We start from the raw sequence: 16,204 nt of genomic DNA, 5'->3' as shown, positions 1-16,204 counted from the left end.
TTCCCCGTTGCGGCGATCCGAGTCGACCGTCGTAGCCGCCCCCGAGGCGCATTGCGTGGCCAAAAGTTCGCTCATCGACGTCCGGCGCTGTTTGAATTTCGCGTTGAGCGGCGCGCGTTGTGGGGCCGACGGGCTGGGGTTGGTTTTTATTGTTTGACTCGGGGTAGGCGAATCATTGTTATTTATCGGTTATAGGTCGGGCAATGTCCACCCTGTTCCCGTCGCTGGAGCCGCGCCTGGTGGAGGCGCTGGGATTCTCCACGGACGCGCTCTGCGAGGACGAGAGCGACCTCCTCAAGCGAGAGGCGCAGCACCACGCATGGGTACCCGGGGCGGGGTGGGGGGGCACGGGGCATTCATGGGGCATGGGCAGATAAATCGTGGGGCATTGGTCCCGGGGCCATGGGCAAGACATTCAGGAGGCATTTACAGGGCATTCAGGAGGCATGGGTACCGGGGGTATACGCAGGGCATTCAGGAGGCATGGATACCGGGGGTATAGGCAGGGCATTCAGGAGGCATGGATACCGGGGGTATAGGCAGAGCATTCAGGAGGCATGGGTACCGGGGGTATAGGCAGGGCATTCAGGAGGCATGGATACCGGGGGTATAGGCAGGGCATTCAGGAGGCATGGGTACCGGGGGTATAGGCAGGGAATTCAGGAGGCATGGATACCGGGGGTATAGGCAGGGCATTCAGGAGGCATGGGTACCGGGGGTATAGGCAGTAAAATCAGGGGGCATGGACAGGGCATTCATGAGGCATGGATACCGGGGGCATAGGCGGATAAATCAGGGGGCATTGTTCCCGGGGCCATGGGCAAGACATTTAGGAGGCATGGATACCAGGAGCATGGGTAGGGAAATCAGGGGCCACGAGCACCAGGAGCATGGGCAGAGGGCAATGGGTGACTGGGGCATGGCATTCAGGGGACATGGGTAACTGGAGGGGGAATCGGTGAGTGGGGCAATCAGTGGCATTGGGTGTCTGGGGTGGTTTACTCAGAAAAATCATGGGAGATAGGGTATCTAGAGGGCATGGGTACACGGGGTTAGGCATAGAGATAACCAGCAGGGGGGGGCATGGCCCTGTGTAGCAAGGAGTAGGTCCGGGTACCCCAGGACATGTCTCTAGTCATAGTCGTACAGACAGACAACCGTTTTGTCAAACACTGGATGATGACCTCTCCACGACGTGCCATTCTCGCGGGTTGATTTGGCCACATTTCATCACGCTGGTCCGTGCAGGTTGGTAAAGGCGGAGAGCATACATGTATGAAAAAATAATAGGTTTTACCCTTTATGCCAATAAAACAGGTGTTAAGATATTGAAACACCAAATATAAACCTTTTGCAAGGAATTAAGTCTGCATTAATCACACGTACTTGTGGTGAACATGCAAACAAACATGATCTGATATAATATGCATTGTTTTTTAAACTGATTGGCCTACACCAGAGAGTCTTCTCTAGGGCCTAGTCTCACCAGTTTCAGACCAGAGAACGCCAAAAGGCGAACAGTACAAAGACAATGTCACTGCCAGAGCATTTATAGCTTGGGGTGAGCAGCTACGAAATGGGACCCTTTTGCCTGTATCAAAGTATGAAAAAATAAGAATAGGTTTGACCATTTATGGAAATAAAACAGGTTTTCTATTCGGTGTTTGAACATCTTAATACCTGTTTATTGCCAGAAAGGGTAAAACCTATTCTTATTTTTTCATACTTTGATACTGGCAAAAAGGTCCCATTTTGTCGCCTACATGTACTTTACAACAATAAATTTCACTTGCTGCCATCTGATGCCCACAGCATATGCATATGCAGACCTGGACAGTGGATACCATAAATGAAGAATGGAAGGTTACTTTGAGTGTTAGTGTCAACATTTATATCTCTCAATCTCCTATTTATTACAGAATTTTTCCACAATATTCTGAAAGGCTGGTTTTTGTGTTCGCAGCTCCGTGGCATCGCGGAATGTAACAGCAATTTGGTGCCGATTGGTAAAACAGCCTCGGAGGTACTCTAGACTGCATGTTTGCACACATCATACTGAATTGTGTTCAAGATTTGATCAAACAAAAACATTTATATAAGTGTCCCATGTATGGGTAGTTTTATGTTTGACCAATTTCATGAATGAGTTTTTGGCTTCTGGGAAGAAACAGGGGTAATGTAAATAAAAATCCCATGCATGTGAGGGGGTAACATGCAAATCTTCACACAAATAGTTTCAATAATCTTATCACTTTACATTTATTGTCCAACTCACACTCTAACACTTTATATTCCCATGCAGCCTCCTCTCTTAATAACCAGGCTTAACTCTGCTTAGTTCCCGGGATCTGATGAGATCGGATGCATTCAAGGTGATTTGGCCATAAGTAGTAACGCCGAGGTGGATTTTCCCCTCTCGTTATACTACAGACAGCACGGGGATGGGTTTAATCTGAACTACTTTGATACCTGGCCATGTGTGCAAAAGCATTACGAGGAAGAGGAAGAAGAGGAGGAGGAGGATGAAGACAGTGAGGAAGACTCTGACGAGGAGGCGGAGATAGACGACATGGACGAAGTCAACGGCTACACAGACTCCCCAGATGATGCAGAGATCAACGAGGTGTGGAGAATGGCATGTGTTTTTGAATGTTGGATTTTCTTCATCATCACAGCATAAATATAAACAAAACCTGGCTGCACAAAGTTAATTCATTTACTGTTGCACATCAATTCAGTGTTTTTAAAAGAGCCCATTGATAATTATTTGCAAGGGAAATGTAGTTTGTCTTCTTGGTTCTTTCGGTAAAGTCACGTAGAAGGGAAATAATAAAATAATAAAAATAAAACATAATAAAATAATTCTCACGACGTTTCGGCCACAACGCAAGCAGCCATCCTCAGGTGAAGAACAGGTCTGTCGGAAAGATAGCGTCTGAATGGGCACCACTATGCTTGGCAGCGTATATTTAAGCTGGGTTGGAGGGGGGAAGGGGTGCCTTGACAAAGGAATTTGCATATCAAGAGGAATTTATCATATTTATGGGAAATGCAGATATGGGATTAGTCACTACTTGTGGAATGCGTAGGAGGTGGGGGGGGGGTTTCAAAGTCATATTATACCCGTGCATTACGCAGTATGCAGGATTAGCAGCATCAAAGGGAGGGAGTAGGGTTAGCAGTAATAGAGGGAAGGAATTTTAATAGTAAGGAGCTGCAGCAGCTAAACCACCATGTAAAAAACTAAAATATAAACTACATCAGTATCATCAATATACTAAATATACTCTCCAATAAGCTGAGCTACTAACAGTAAGTCATACATTACAATTCTATGTCGCAAAAAATATAATATGCCTCCAGCTAAACTTTTTTCTCTTACATCACACGGGTCTACCCCGTACTATATACTGCCATAGATAAACCCAACATTTAATTATATACTGCATTACTATACACCAATGTTATGCATTACTATACACCAAAGTTATGTCACATGGCCTTTAACGTAATATTTTGTTGTCCAAAGGTCGACATGGAAGGGAATGAAGACCAGGATCAGTGGATGATATGAAAGCATCCTCCCACATATGGAGTCAGTGCCGGGTCCTCTGGGTCAAATTGATAGTTTCTCAATCTCTGGTAACCTCTTACGCCACATGTCCACTTCCTAATACTACTGGCCAAGCCGTTACCTGGGGAGTAGATGTAACTTATGGGTTAGCGTGGTGATGTAAGCCTGTATGTGTTTTTTTCCAGTGGCTTGCCATGCAACAGTGCGTGATGAGTGAAGCTCTTTATCATGTGTCGATTACTGCTACGTCTCCATGAAATTTTATCTTTGTGCAATGAGTGGACTGTGACAAGAGTAAAAGAGGTCAAGAGCTTTTTTGTTATCTCTGGAAAAAATGTCACCCTTCAGAACTGTGCAATTCACAATAGAAAAAATATGAACAAGTGTGTGAATCAGCCAAGTATTGTCCCAAAAATGTTTCTTTGCAAAAGTGAATATATTGCCCAGAGGGATTACAAGTTTTAATGACGCTGATAACAGTTCATATATTTATTTGTATTTTGTATTACAGTATGTTACACACATACGTGGCATTTTGTTGAGCCCGTTTGATATGTAAACTATGAATAAATGTTATTTTATTGCAATGTAAGAGTTTACACATTTTCCTGTGCATATTACAAACACTATACCACTCGAGTGGAGACGAATTTCTCTCCAAACTGTTTACAGCACAATTATAGTAGACATTGACCAACACTGCGAGCACTGGGAAAATGGATCATCAAACACATTTGATTTTCTAAATAAAGACCATTCAGTGGCAACAATGGCACAAATTGCCTCAATGCCAAAGTGCTGGTACATGCTTTGTGCGTTACCAACAATGAACTGTTAATAAATAAGTACATTAATACTGAGTGTCAGTCGTAGATTTGTATGAAGCAATGAAAAAAAGTGGTCATGAAATAATTAATTTATGAGCACACAAAAGACAACGCCAAATGGAGAGCGGTAGTGTAAATGAATTCACACACAACGTGATTTATTTGTGTTGGTGTTCTTTTTGATTGGCCCTGATAATAACAATGAGCATTCTAAACTCCACATTCAAATGTTCCCACTACATGGCACATTGGAAAACAGCCACATGAGCAATTCAAAATGGCTGTCTAATTAATTGGTGCACACATCAAATTAACTGATTATTATACGTTTTAATTGGTCTGCATTGATGTAATTGAATCATTGTAGTCTATTAGTACGATAATACATTACATTTTGTTTACCGCTGCTGTTGATTTACAGGCTATTGAATGAGAGAAAAGCAATGCATTTTGGCTGAGAACAGCCCTAGAGCTGTGATTCTCTAAGTGTGATCCCTGAACCACCAGTGAGTCGTCTCCGATGGCTTCCATGTGGCCCACAGGCTGTTGCAAATGCAGGCTGGTCTAAGAATTGATGACAATATTTTACTTATATTCTCTGGGTCTTTTGGTAAAGCCACGTAGATAGAAAAAATGATCTAAATAATAATACCACGAAGTTTCGATCGCAACACAAACAATCGTCTTCAGGTGAAAAAAGAAGGGAAAATCTGCCGAGGCAGGCTGTTTATAGAGGTTTAGAGATGGACGGGGCAGCTAATGCCAATGTGGGAGAGGTCTCCGTAACCTGCAGGAGGTCTACACCAATCAAAGAGCTGTTTACACATGGTTTAGAGATGGACGGGGAAGCTAATGCCAATGTGGGAGAGGTACTTAAACGGAGCTGTGGGGGGTGGCCATTGTATTGAGAGATTAGCATGTCAACATAAGTAATTTGAAGCTCGGCGAGAGCTCGGACAGCGCAGTGGCCACATGGAGGTGGAAAAGAATGGCAAGCCGCCATTTACTAACGCAGCTATCGGTGGCTGTGTTACATTGACATGCTAATCTCTCACAATACAATGGCCACCCCCCACAGCTCCGTTCAAGTACCTCTCCCACATTGGCATTAGCTGCCCCGCCCATCTCTAAACCATTTATAAACAGCTCTTTGATTGGTGTAGACCTCCTGCAGGTTACGGAGACCTCTCCTACATTAGCAGCTGCCCTGCCCATCTCTAAAACTCTATAAACAGCCTGCCTCGGCAGATTTCCCCCTCTTTTTTCACCTGGAGACGATTGCTTGTGTTGCGATCGAAACGTCGTGATATTATTTTGATAATTTTTTTTCTATCTACGGGGCTTTACCGAAAGACCCAGGGAATATGAATTCCTGCAGTCACGAAAGCTTTAAGTAAAAATTTTACTTATACTTAATAAAAAAATTAAGTTAGGTAAGCTACCATGATTAAACTACTCTAAGGTTTAAATGCCCCCCCCCCCCCTAAAAAACCTGTATAACTGTTAAACATATTTTTTTTATGTTCCGGTGATATGAATAATTTTGTATTACTGGTATTTTAAGACAGAAGTGATTGCGTTTTGTCACCAGGGGTGAGGGGGGCTGGGTGGTCCACAGAAATGTTTGCATTGGCTGAGTGATCCGCGGGCCAAAAACGTTTGAGAAACACAGCCTTACAGGGATAAAATAAGTCCATTTGTTCTCAGGCAATTATAGGTTGTTGACTGCTCATAGTTGATCTTCCTTCAGAGCAACACAACAATACTAATATGAAACATTCTGAAAACTATAGGAGCTGGTTATTGAAAATATATTTTTATATTGGAAGTTTTTTAAATCCATCTTTGGCTTCCCAAGACATTAATCCCCAAGGCTTGCCTGACATGTAAGAATGAAAACCACCTGTTACTTTTAAATTACAGACAGCACTTAGGGGTAAAGATTACACTAATTACTCGTATTACAGCTCTCGCAATACTAGCTGGTGGGCTCTTTTCAAACGCACACCTTCGTCACTCTTTTAAACAGGTTTAAATATAAATTCTGATGGCCTCGGTTTGGCTCTTAAGTCAACCTCTTCAAATAGTATTAGCCAGCCAGCCTGAGGCAGATTGACAAGTGGTACAGCACCTGCTCTGATGGCTGCAATTTGCTGCATTAAAGCTGTAAATGCATGCAGCGCTGCACGTTCACCAAGCGCGGGTTCACTCAAGGGAGCAGGTAAGATGAACCCTCCTCTGGGCGCACACTGCGGGATCGACCATCGACGGCAGCTCAACATAGGCGACGACGTGAGACCCCGCAGGGCTGCCTCGGCACGGCGAGAGCACGTGCAGAGGGCAGCCGTAGACCGGGAAGAGACGAGCCGTGGCCGTTTCCCCGCTGCAAGCAGTTCCCTTCCTCCCGAGTGAACCTGCGCTTCTGGAGGTCGTCCTTTCCATCGGCCGTTGGTTATTCTGGAACCTGCCTTCCATCCTTTGCCTGTGGCATTTGGTTGACTGTGCGCGCCTTCCCTCCGGCAGTTCGCTGCTCGTGTTGGAGGCTGTGGCCGTCGTCGCGTGCAGTGTACCCGCCCAGGGGTCTTGATGGTGGCGCGATTCTCGGGTCCCATCCGACCAGACCTTAACGATCAGTGCGTCTACCTCCGCCCTTGTTTTCCACGCTGCCCCTACTGTCCAGCTGCCACCACTGCTGTTGCTTTTCGCTTGTGTGAGCGTGGCGCAGCGTAGCCATACAAGGGGCATGGCACAGGGTTGTGCGGAAACGGTCTCTTGAAGCGCACCAAATCGTGTATCCCACAGAGCGTTGTGCAGGTGCAGCCCCGTCAGGTAAACTCCTTCTGCAGGGGCAGCGTCTGGTGCAACAAACCCACTCAGAACCTGTACCCAACAGGAAAAACAAATCGCATCAATTATCAACAAAGGGACTACATCAAGTGGTGCACAAATGAAAGAAAACAAAGCGATTATTCATTATCGCTGCCTTATAACTAAAGTAATGGCAAATGACCCTCCTGCAGAGCACAAGGGAAGGACCACATCCAGTGTTGGCCTCACAGGTAAAAGACTTAATGATAAATGTGTTGAGGTCTTTAAATTGATTATCAGGCCTATGCATTCAAGAAACATTTGTTAGAATGTAAGTGCAGTATCTAAATAATCGTAATTTATGAAAAGTACTGGCATATTGCATTGTGACCTTGGTAGACACTTCATTATTGGCCCACAGGCCTGGCTTCTGTTCAGGAGATAAAATAAAGCAATGCTGTGGTCCATTTGTGTATAGATTGTTAACAATTGGGTTAACCACCTGTTTTGATGCACTGTGATGCAAAAGTATAGGGAATGTCTCAAAAAGCAGATACGGTTTAATGGGCAACACTGGGGCAGCGTAACACTCCAGTGATGCACACATCCCATAGTACAAATAATTAGTTCAAATTTTTGTACATATTAAGGATAATGCATTAAGTCAGCTGAGGTACACCACTGAGAACTTGGGTGTTTTTTTTATCCCAAAAGATTGTATCCTCACATGAACGAAAATACAGGTACAACTGCATAGCACTTACCAGTAAATTGAATTAAAATAAACTTCAACAATAAACGTCAATAACACATCAGAGAAAGGGGAGACAGAGCTATTTTTGTTATTTGCGTTTGTGCACGACCAACAATACAGCATCACCAAAAAAAATAGTACATTATAATTCATTTGGCAAAAAACAAGTTCACTGTTTCGAATCAACGTACAAATAACCGCGGTCATGTCAAAGCTTTTAGCGTGACATCATACGCGTGCAATTTACAATGAATGATTTCTTAGTTGACCACTTTTATTTCAAAGACGCATGTCACGGTAAATCACAAGCCAACGCACAATCACCAAGATCCACTCTGCAACCGCAATGAACGAGTTCTCCAAGACATCTCGGTCTTTTTAAAAAAATAACTAAGTGAGCTTATGTGAAACCGGTCAAAGCGCTGCTTTGTTGTGTTTAGTTTGTTGTCCTTCCCCTGCACCTCATATGAGCACGGTTGATTACATATGGTGCGAAAGAAATTCTACATACAATAAAAATTGAAGATACCTTTTTTGGATGTGGTATGGAAACGGGTCCACTTTCCGAAACATAGCTTTCAGTTTATGAGCAGATTTCATCAGTGACAACCACATTTCATCGCTGTTTGTCTAATATTTTCAGCTAAGTTAAATAAAAGAATGACGAGATCATTTGCACGCATGTCTGAAGTGACTGAACAAATCAATCAAAATCGTCAGATTTTGGAACTTCCACAGGGTTGAGCCTGGACGGTGCGAGGATAGGGGAGCCTCATGCACAGCAGGTGTTACACAATGTAGGGCTAAATTGTGGACAGCAGAGTGACTGCAGCACAATCCATTATTATATTCAACTTTTATGCTCCCATATCTATGCTCCTCGGCTTCAACAACCCACACTGACCAGCGTGGTAAAGTATGGTCAAAACAACCTCGATAACCTGCTCCATGTTGGGAGGTCCTCATTTAGTAGTGGACTACAACTATTACTACTACTGTATTTAGTCTCACCTGTGCATGAAGCACGCATCGATGCGGAAGTGTTTTCTCCTTGTACGCAGCAATTCTCATCAAGGAGATCAGGAACGTCTCCGGTCTGGAGAGCGCGGCGAGGTTGTACGAGACCACGTGGTCCGTGGCTGCGTACGCGCTCAGCAATTCCGACTGCCGGCTGAGCAGCCGCACCACAGGCTCTGTTTCCAGCTCGCGACAGCCGCCCAGGGCCCAGGATGGAGCCGCCTCATCCTCCTCATCGTCTTCTTCCACAAGCGGACACACTGACCGTTTCCATCCATCTTCTGACCGCAGTGACCACGCTCCTTCGAACGGCGCCATCGCGTGCAAACGAAAATCTTCGAGCTCCGATCGGAAGAATGACTTCAACGAAGGCCGAGTTCCCTCCACAAAGGATGCAAGGCCTGTGTGCGTTTCGTCCTCGGTTTGCCCAGGTTCTTCGGCCATGCACGCGTAGCCTCCTAAATACTCTGAGTGGCTGTCAACGGCCAGTCTCGGTAGCCACCGACGTTTCGGCCCCGGGTGGGAGGCTGGCATGGGCCAGTTGTCAGAAGTGCACATGCGGAGTTGTTCCGTTGCTTGGTGGCTGCGGTGCCTGGCATCCTTCTCTTTTGCGCCGTCACACAGTCCGAAATTGGACGGCTCTGGCTCAGTAAAGAAGCCCAGCTCAGAGGGAGAGAACGACGATGATCCTGGGAGTGATGGAGAAAGAAAAATAACAACAATTGTTAACTGTAGTACACCATAAGATCAATGCCTGTCCACTGACTTGATCCACGCTGTCACTTAAGACAAATTTAAGCCAATTCAGTGTAATTTTTTTTATCTGGAACAAGTTAATATATTTGATATCACCAACACAATAAATGTTTAGCTTTATGTCTGGTAGTTAACGTTAATTTTATTATTGTACATTGATCAGGATTGTTCACCAGATGAGGGCATTGTGTGTTTTGCTGTGCTTCAATTAGCAAATTGGTCCTTCATCTAAACACAAAAATTCTCCATAATAGAGGTTTTTGGGTTAGATCGCGTAAATATATGTGTCGTTTAAACCCACCACCACCTGACACAGCCAAGAAAATGCCAATTCGTCACTAGTACAGCACACCGGTGTGTTGGAGAGCCAAGCCACATCATTTACAAACTAAGTACGACGTTTCGCCAGTAATTACAATTAGCTTCAGAAAAAAATCCTCCTATAGTAAATGGAGGGTGTTCTCTGGGCAAAAAACTAATAAAAGAAAACATTTTATCTGGATGATGATGATAATGGTGAAGACTGATGAAAACAATAATAATAATGACATCCATTGACTGATGCCCTCTCGCCAGGTGAGGGCTTGATATTCATTATCCTTATGTGCAGACCTAGGATCCTATAATTAGACATTGTCTTGTAATCTCGTTGTGGAATATATTCCAATTTGGAAAACGTGACATATATACGAGTTTGACATGGGTGTCTCTGTCAAGAGCTACCTGCTGCGGCCGTGAGTGCACGGACGAACGCGTACACCCCACCGGCATGCAAGGCACCGCCCGGTCTGTGGCTTGGCAGGCAGTGCTTTACGATGCTCTCAACCACCTCCAAGTCCTGCCGGCGTGTGATGTACCCTCCATACACGACCGAGCCTGGGCACAGCAAGATATGAATGAACAGACAACAAAGATCTCCCGTATAGATTTAACAGGATTTTTGGGCAACTACTGTAAGTGAGCACCAATTATAATCAAAATCTTTATGAAGGCCGACACGGTAGAAGGAGTGGTGCGGTGACCACGTTTGTCTCCCCAGTGCTTATGTTTATACACTGCACCAGGTACCAATTTGAGGATCGGGGGAGGTCCAGGCCTGGTTCAGATATTCGCCACTGATGATGGCCAAATTCATAGCACAGTGAGTCAACTACTACACTGCCACTCCCTACACAGACACAGTAACCAATCACCATCCTGTGCCACTGAACTCTCTTTCAAGATCTCCCCTCATACCTCTCCACCATATTTACTCTACTCACGACAACAAACCGCCGCGTTCTACGGGGAACATCATAGCCAATTATGATTTAAACTGGTTGATAACATCCTTCCAATGATTGCTCAGTTTGTACCCATCTTCTTGGTTGATATTGTGTCTGTGTGTATATGTAGTATCTTCAATAATGGCGGGAGACGAGTTGACGGGGCAGCACTCTTTATTCACAACGGTTGCACACGTAACAGTCCCAACCGAGATAACACCTATGTCAGACGTGCCTGACTCGGCCACGTACTCCGTCTTCCCCGTGGGGTACGCGCACCTATCTCTGCCTCGACTCAGGCTCTCCGGCTACGCTCTCCCCACGGGGAGCTATCAGACCCCTCTTGTCAGACTACGGGTCTCGACCACTGGGCTACACAGCCCGAGCCCTTACAAGGGCGTCGGACCGTGAATCCCAAGGCCTCGCCTCTGAGCCTCTCAGAACCCCGGCCCTTACAAGGGCAGCGGGGCTAGGGGTCCCAGGGCCTATCTCTTCCTCCGTCTTCTGTCTTCACCGGTTACCAACTCCCCGAGTGCCCGCGCGCATCGCCCTACATAGCCCTCCGCTCCCGAGAGGGCGGAGCCTATGCGGACCGCGATGTGAGCACCCACTCGATGTAACCAATCACCACGCGCTGCCTCACGATCCCTCCTGCCAGCGCGTATCACCACTACATATATATATGGATGGCTTCATGAACGAAACTTTGTTGATAGCCAGTGGGCTTGCAAAGTACCTTCGTCTTAGAGAAATCAATTTCGTGTGAGCCCACCACATTAAAACAATGTTCCCATCCTACCACCTTCCGATGTTTCACACCAACACAGCCACTTCCGATGTTTCACACCAACACAGCCACTTTGCGCGCCGACTACCCCTCGGTTGCGGCTCTGCGATGTTCTGTTAACATGCTAATCTCTCATTAACATGCAAATTTTCACCTGGCAGCCCTTTGATTGGTGGAAAACCAACCACTGTCAGGGTGGCTGCCCATCACTTGCATTAACATTGGCTACTGACATTTGGGCTACGCCCATTTCAAACCCTTATAAAACAGTTTGCCTTTTCCTGAAGTCGACCGCTTGTATTGTGATCGAAACGTCGTAGTTTCATGTTATTTTCTTTGAACCTATCTACGTGACTTTACCGAAAGACCCAAAGAATATGAATTCCTGCAGTCACGAAAGCTTTAAGTCAATATTTATTCTCATGTTTATTTTTCTTTCATTTCTGTTTATGTAGGTTTCGCACGCATTTGTGTTATATAGTTACTGTAGTTATTTACATGTCCGTTTTTATATTTACTGTAGTTATTTGCATGTACTTTATTCGCCGGCCAAAATAAATATGCAGGCTAAATAAAGGCTCTGCTTTGTCATTCGTCCATTTTTGACTTTCGTCCATGCTCTGGTTCCTAACCAGACGAAAGTGCAAGGTATTCCTGTACTGTTATAGCTGAGCATCGTTTCTACGTGGCCGAACCAATCATTTTGAACTCTCTCCCACTGCACAAGTGCAGCATTCAATCACCATCCACTTTCAAACAGCAACTCACGGCTCTCACCTGTTCAGCCTGCCACCTGTTCAGGCCATCACCTGTTCAGGCAGTTTCCAGGCTACCGAATGAGGGACTTTTGAGCCATGGCGCCGTACCTCTGAGTTCTTAAATGAACATTCCGTACGATTCCAGAAAAATGTGCGAGTTATGAATCGCGTTTATTATTATTATTTCACCGGTTTGTGTATATTTTGTCACATTGGGGCAAATATTAAGAGAGAACACCTATTTAGGCCATCACAGTACACATCAATTCCATACACCCATCCATCAAATTCACCATGGAAGTAGAAAATGATGGCAAGCTACCATTCCTGGATGTTTTAATTGAAAAGTGACCTGATGGCTCGTTGGGACATTCTGTCTACAGGAAATCCACCCACACGGATTCCTATTTAAAGCCGATTCCCACTACCATCCAGCCCAGAAGAACTCCCTCATTAAAACACTACACCATAGGGCACGTTGCATCTCCGACCAGCAACACCTAGCCAGTGAGCTGGAGCACGTACACCAAGCCCTCAAGATGAATGGATATTCAAACCGCACAATACGCAAAGCTGTCTCCCCAACCATGGGGAGAGAACCATCTGAAGACCCAATCAAAACCATCACCTTGCCATACATAGCAGGTGTTACCAAAAAGATTTCCAAAATCTTGAACAAACACAAGATTCAGGTTCGATTCAACACAGTACACAAAATCCGTGATTTGATCCCATCTGTGAAGGATGTGATTCCTGACATGCAATACCCTGGTCTCTACAGACTAAGATGTGTCTGCGGTAGCAGTTACATTGGGGAAACCAAACGACATGTCTCGAACCGTGTTCGCGAACACAAGGCAGACTTGAAACACGGCAGAACCAATACCTCTGCCGTGGCTGATCACTGTTTTAACGCGGTGGGTTCACACGATATTGCTTTTTTCCGAGACCAAGCTACTCTGCAAACCTTCGAGCAACCATCAAAGATTTGTCCATCAAGCCATCCAGATATATAAACACAGACACAATTTCAACCGAGAAGATGGGTACAAACTGAGCAATCATTGGAAGGATGTTATTAACCAGGTAAAGTCATAACTTGCTGTGATGTTTCCATCCTTCCTGCCGTTGTTTAGCAGTTATTTCCGACTCTCTGAATTACATCACCTTATTAAATGTCTTTACAATAACAGACTAAGGTCTCACTAACATAGCCACCGCTGCTCCCTTTTGCCTCGATATAACGGTAGCTCTCGCTGTATAATAGGCTGTATTTCTCACTGGCATGGCCACCGTTACGGTGGTTCTCTTGCGTTGATACGCTGGCCTCTCACTGTGCAGCAGCCAACGCCGCAGCTTGTGTTGCCCACGAGGTGGCGCTATGCCCGGTCCTCTGACACAAACACGCTATCTTCCCATTAAACTTGTCTACATTGACATGCCAATCTCTCCCTTTGACGCAGCTGTTGTGCATGCGTGCGGCGACGGGACTCCTTTCCATCTCTGACCCCGCCTACTTACCCTTGGGTGACACCCACCTCAAACCTAAATATCACCTCTTGTTGCAGCAGTCCTTTCCTGTTCAGCAGTTCTACTGCACTATCTTTCCACCTGATGACGATTGCTTGTGTTGCGATCGAAACGTCGTGATATTGTTATTATTTTTATTATTATTTTTATATCTACGTGGCTTTACCGAAAGACCCAAAGAATATGAATTCCTGCAGTCACGAAAGCTTTAAGTCAGGATATTTATTGTCATGTATTGTGGCTTTAATGCGCGTGGTGGAGGCGGGGGGGCTGTGTACACGGGAGTGGGGTTGGGGGGGGGTTGTGAGTCGCGTGTCGTGTTGTGTGTTCATTGTTGCGTTCTGCTGCCCCGCATTATAATGCCGATCTCTCGAGGGCCCTTCGGGAGCTCCCTCGAGTACCTTCTGCCAGCTGTGGCGTGAGCGAGACATTGCGGAGCCTGCATTAATTATCTTTAACAACGCAATTGTTTATTTAACGTTTTGGGGGTAAATGTTATTTCATGCCACAATCCGGCTCAAACATGTTAGTGTGCTGTTAAGCATTTGGAATGTCTGTGCTTTGTTTCATGTGTGTTGGTTTTTGTCTTTTTTTGTATAATTTTGCTCTCTTCTGTCCTTCCCCCAACACCTCCGATTAGCACGGTTGGCTACATATGGTGCGAAAGAAGTTCAACATACATACATACATGCATTGTTTGCTTTTATTTTAACGTTTCACGAACTAAATTTACGAACCATTCGTGTATTGGTCTAAATTATTTATTTTTATACCTTACGTGACTTTACCGAAAGAACCAAAGAGTATGGTACACAAAGGGTTGAAGTGTCCAGCACCACACCCAGCAGTCTTTTTTTTCCTCTCCATTGCATACGCTGTTGACCACACCGCACAATATACTCATATTGGTTTGAATCGACCGAGGTTAATAGGAAGGTGGGCCGAGATAGTAATGGTCATTGAGGGTTTTCTTTAAAAGCCTGGATATTTGAAAATGGTTTTAAAGAGCATAGAACACATTTGCGAGCATGCAAGTACACATATTCAAACGCCCTTCAATAGTGAAAGAGAAACTCGGTTGAATAAAGTCAGATTTCTCCAGCTGAGGCTCACGTATATTTCGGCAACGATGACCACTTACCCAAGAGATACTCCAGTGCTGCAGAAAAATCCTGACACGTTTCGTTAAGGTGAGTGAATAGATTCAGCGCCATGATCAGATCTGACCGTGACCTTAGTTGGGGACAAAATACAAGTTATTAACAAATTAACAAATAGTATTACTAGAAAAGGAGAATTGTTATGTGCATTAGGTGCCAATACATTTGAAACCTTATTAGTGAAATGTGGAAGAGAAGGCCTAATATATCGTTCCATAAGAGCCCTTTGTGAATACACTGTTTGGATGAAAGTCTCCTAATGCCGTGTTGGTCATGGTGATGGTTTGACCATACGTGTTGGTCAGTGTGCGTTGTTTAAGGGGGAGGCCCAGACCCAGTTCAGATATCACTCGCCACTGATGTTAGCCATGATCCTGAATCAATGGGTTATTAGCGCAGTGCAATAACCACTGCGCCACCACTCACCCCACCCACAATAAATACACACAACAGTACGCAGAATTGCACATTATTACAAACATGCATAACAATTTAAAACACATAAAATCATACCTACATCTAAAATACACAGGTATATGAAATCCCAATGCAAATATAATGCATATTAAGAGAGCAGGTATAGATAAATGTAGCTTTACAAGATTTCCCAAGGTTCTATCAGATGACATTTAAAAACAATTTAACACATAGGCTTTCGCGACCAATATCACCCATAATAGAGGTTTATGTGTCGTTAAAAACCACCACCACCCGACACAGCCAACTAAAATTATACAATTTCACCACTCCAACATTCAACACCCTTATCCCTGGGATTTGGTGAAAGATTCAGAAGATCTGGTTGAAAAAATGTCATATGTTCCATAGAGTTTGGTGTTTTAAAACTAAAAAATACTGATCTCAGTGAGCATCAGCAACTATACTATACTCATGAGTCCTAATAAGGACAAAACTAGTCTGCAGTTCTCTCTCTCTCTCTCTGTCACTGCTGTCTGTCAATGAGTCAG

The 16,204-nt window shown here is 44.8% G+C and overlaps 2 protein-coding genes across 2 annotated transcripts in view; one reads left to right on the top strand and one right to left on the bottom strand.

Moving 5' to 3' along the window:
- On the top strand, positions 1–4,161 carry LOC144719480 (anaphase-promoting complex subunit 15-like). Its single transcript, XM_078595439.1, has 4 exons — positions 1–323; positions 1,964–2,023; positions 2,489–2,623; positions 3,530–4,161. The coding sequence occupies exons 1-4, from the start codon at positions 204–206 to the stop codon at positions 3,572–3,574; spliced, it is 360 nt and encodes a 119-aa protein (XP_078451565.1). The 5' UTR covers positions 1–203; the 3' UTR covers positions 3,575–4,161.
- A 1,386-nt stretch (positions 4,162–5,547) lies between these two features.
- Positions 5,548–16,204, bottom strand: part of DNHD1 (dynein heavy chain domain 1) — a 98,754-nt gene continuing 88,097 nt past the window's right edge. The window contains exons 41-44 of the mRNA XM_078595453.1: positions 15,218–15,309; positions 10,460–10,612; positions 8,975–9,669; positions 5,548–7,281 (exon numbers count right to left, since the gene is read on the bottom strand). Of these exons, the coding sequence (XP_078451579.1) occupies positions 6,607–7,281; positions 8,975–9,669; positions 10,460–10,612; positions 15,218–15,309 (1,615 nt within the window). The 3' untranslated portion in view covers positions 5,548–6,606. The remainder of the gene's footprint in view (positions 7,282–8,974; positions 9,670–10,459; positions 10,613–15,217; positions 15,310–16,204) is intronic.

This window comes from Lampetra planeri, chromosome 1 (genome assembly GCF_965212315.1).
Source record: "Lampetra planeri chromosome 1, kcLamPlan1.2.h2, whole genome shotgun sequence".
Taxonomy (NCBI): domain Eukaryota; kingdom Metazoa; phylum Chordata; class Hyperoartia; order Petromyzontiformes; family Petromyzontidae; genus Lampetra; species Lampetra planeri.
Note: the sequence above shows the minus strand (reverse complement) of the source record. Positions and strands in the feature narration are given on the sequence as shown.

What these genes read in the sequence shown, in the direction of transcription:
- LOC144719480 (XM_078595439.1), top strand. Translation starts at nt 204, where the DNA reads ATGTCCACCCTGTTCCCGTCGCTGGAGCCGCGCCTGGTGGAGGCGCTG. An exon ending in TTGGTAAAACAGCCTCGGAG is followed by an intron (nt 2,024 to 2,488) that starts GTACTCTAGACT and finishes TGTGTGCAAAAG; the next exon opens with CATTACGAGGAAGAGGAAGA. An exon ending in ATGATGCAGAGATCAACGAG is followed by an intron (nt 2,624 to 3,529) that starts GTGTGGAGAATG and finishes TGTTGTCCAAAG; the next exon opens with GTCGACATGGAAGGGAATGA.